Source organism: Penicillium arizonense (genome assembly GCF_001773325.1).
Source record: "Penicillium arizonense strain CBS 141311 chromosome Unknown PENARI_contig007, whole genome shotgun sequence".
NCBI classification, from domain to species: domain Eukaryota; kingdom Fungi; phylum Ascomycota; class Eurotiomycetes; order Eurotiales; family Aspergillaceae; genus Penicillium; species Penicillium arizonense.
This window is the reverse complement of record NW_019173284.1, coordinates 1,091,383-1,093,666: the sequence shown is the minus strand read 5'-3', so window position 1 is coordinate 1,093,666 and position 2,284 is coordinate 1,091,383. Positions and strand designations below refer to the sequence as shown.

The 2,284-nt window shown below is 53.9% G+C and overlaps 1 protein-coding gene across 1 annotated transcript; it reads left to right on the top strand.

Annotated features, from left to right (window-relative positions):
- Positions 1 to 882: 882 nt before the first annotated feature.
- PENARI_c007G06299 (uncharacterized protein) lies at positions 883 to 1,914 on the top strand (the record flags this gene model as incomplete). The annotated part of the gene is made up of 2 exons (XM_022630975.1): positions 883 to 1,356; positions 1,408 to 1,914. The coding sequence occupies 2 exons, from the start codon at positions 883 to 885 to the stop codon at positions 1,912 to 1,914; spliced, it is 981 nt and encodes a 326-aa protein (XP_022489281.1).
- Between the last annotated feature and the right edge of the window lie 370 nt (positions 1,915 to 2,284).

Below are 2,284 nucleotides of genomic sequence, written 5' to 3'. Positions count from 1 at the left end.
TGAACAAAGCAGGGCTTTTGTGGGAAACTGATTTCTCAAAATGAATGCCAATGCCGCCAACCTCTCGGCGTCTGGGCGCCCTCGGCTCCTGGACGGATATCGTGCCGCGCATTTCTAGCGGAGAGACAAACACATGAAAGAGAAGGAGTAGAGGGAATCCAACAGGGTTTAAAACAGTCATTGTCAGCACAATCACAGTCAACATATACTTATAAGTATACATACACACGACACACTGCACACATCACGTGCGTCACAGCGTTACCGCCAAGACTGCAGGCTTCGTCTCATCGCGGATCATCACGCCCTACAGCCAATTAGAGGCCGTTTATTGACGACTCATCAACCCCGACGGCAGCTTGGCGGCTTGGCAGTTGGTAACCTCCTGTAATCGACTGCAGTCGTCGAATTGCCCAGCTCTACCCACGTCTCACCGTAGGACAATCTCCCTTGTCCGACACCAAAATGTCGAGGACTCGGTGTTGGAGCTATGGTGAAGGGGAACGATCAACAGGATGCCCAAATGATTTGGGTACCCTATGCAGGGCTCGACTCAATGCCAAGGGCTCGGCATCTGGGCGCCTTGGCGAGAGGACTGCAAACAGATGGAAATGCTCCTTCCGCTGTCTTGCCTGGCCTTTCCTGGCTTTTCCGCTCTGGTCTCATGAGATCCTCCGCAGTCTCTTATAAGTCGCTCCTTCCGCCCTTCCTCCCTCCCCCTATCCCCCGACTTCACGGAGTGCGCCTACCCCCTATGCCAGAAAGATTATGCACCTTGGCCAGGAAACCATGCGGTGATCTCTCCTTCCAATAGTCGCCATCTGTGCGCCTCATACTTTCCTCATCTTCACCTCCTGTCTCACGCTTTCTCTCCGGTTCGTCATGGGGCTGCCGGAGATGTCCCATAGTCCCGCCTACTATCAGGATCTGGGACCCCTCGGACCAACACACACTCGCAGCTCGATCGTCACCCCTCCCACAGCCGCTCGTCGATCCCAAGAACAATCCTCGGTGCTCGGTAACCTTGTCAGCGGGTCCCGTCCTTCCTCTCCCTTGTCAAGCCTCGACGTCAGTCCTCGCACATCTGGCTCACGGGGATACCGTGTATATCAGACCCAAGCCCTGGGAGGATCGCCCTGGCCGGGATCAGACCATCGGGAAGTGGGATCCCTCCCGGCCCGAGGCTCTATCTCGAGTGGTGCACCCAAAGAGGAGCGGACCCGGAGTAGCTGGGCAGACCAGCCGTCATTGATGTCGGGGGAACATTCCAACCCCAGCATAACTCGCACCCGCAAGCGAGACATACCAGATGACGAAATAGTCACCAACGAGGGCCAAGATGCTCTCTTGATGCTGGTAAGTGTTAAATCATAGCTGTCCATGATCATATACTAATATAATCAACAGTTCCGACTCACAATTGTCCCTTTATACGCCTTGGGAGGTGCCTTATACACCGTCTTCGCGCTCTTCTTCGCCCTCCTTGTCTCGCCTTTCCGTCTCTGCTCATTCTCACCATACCTCAGTTCAAGAACATTCGGCTCACAACTATGTGACCTCCTCTCTCCCGCCCTTCATATCCACGAACGGCTTGTGTGTATGCAGCCACCACCTGCAGCAAACCGATCATCCTCAACACAATGGATCCAGTCCGAGCCAGACTCCGATCAGCCGTCAATCGTATCCGAAGCAAGCGAGGTCTACTCTGTCGGCACATCAGTCGTCGTCCTAGTTCTATCGCCATTCTACGGCATTGCAATACTCCTATTCGCATGGACAGCCGCATTTTTCTGGGTATTCGCCATGGTCCTCGGAAACCCAGACGGCACCGAACGCAAAGACGACGGCCGTGCTGCCGTCCTCGGAGTCTGCAAATGGTGGCGGACATGGCTTTGCAAAGCCCGCAAATTATAATGATATACGGCGATCTCGCCAACAGATGGCAGGCCGACCAGAGACACAGATGCGTCTCACCTTTCTACCCTGACATATCATCCCGGTCCGCATGATACTTACATGGTGGTACATGGCGCCGGCAACACGTGGAACGACCTCATTACATTACCTTTTTACCCTTCTCATGCCGATATTACTTCCGTCCCGACGGCCATGATTATACATTTTGCATCGTCGATGCACAGGGCGTTTGGGATTGGCTTTATTTTTTTAACACGGGCGTCTGGCGGGCGCACAATCACCCCTCGAATTTTCGATTGTATCCTTTTTATCTTCTGCCTTGCAGATCATTAGGGTAGGGCTGCCGATCCTCTGTCAGACTAGACAT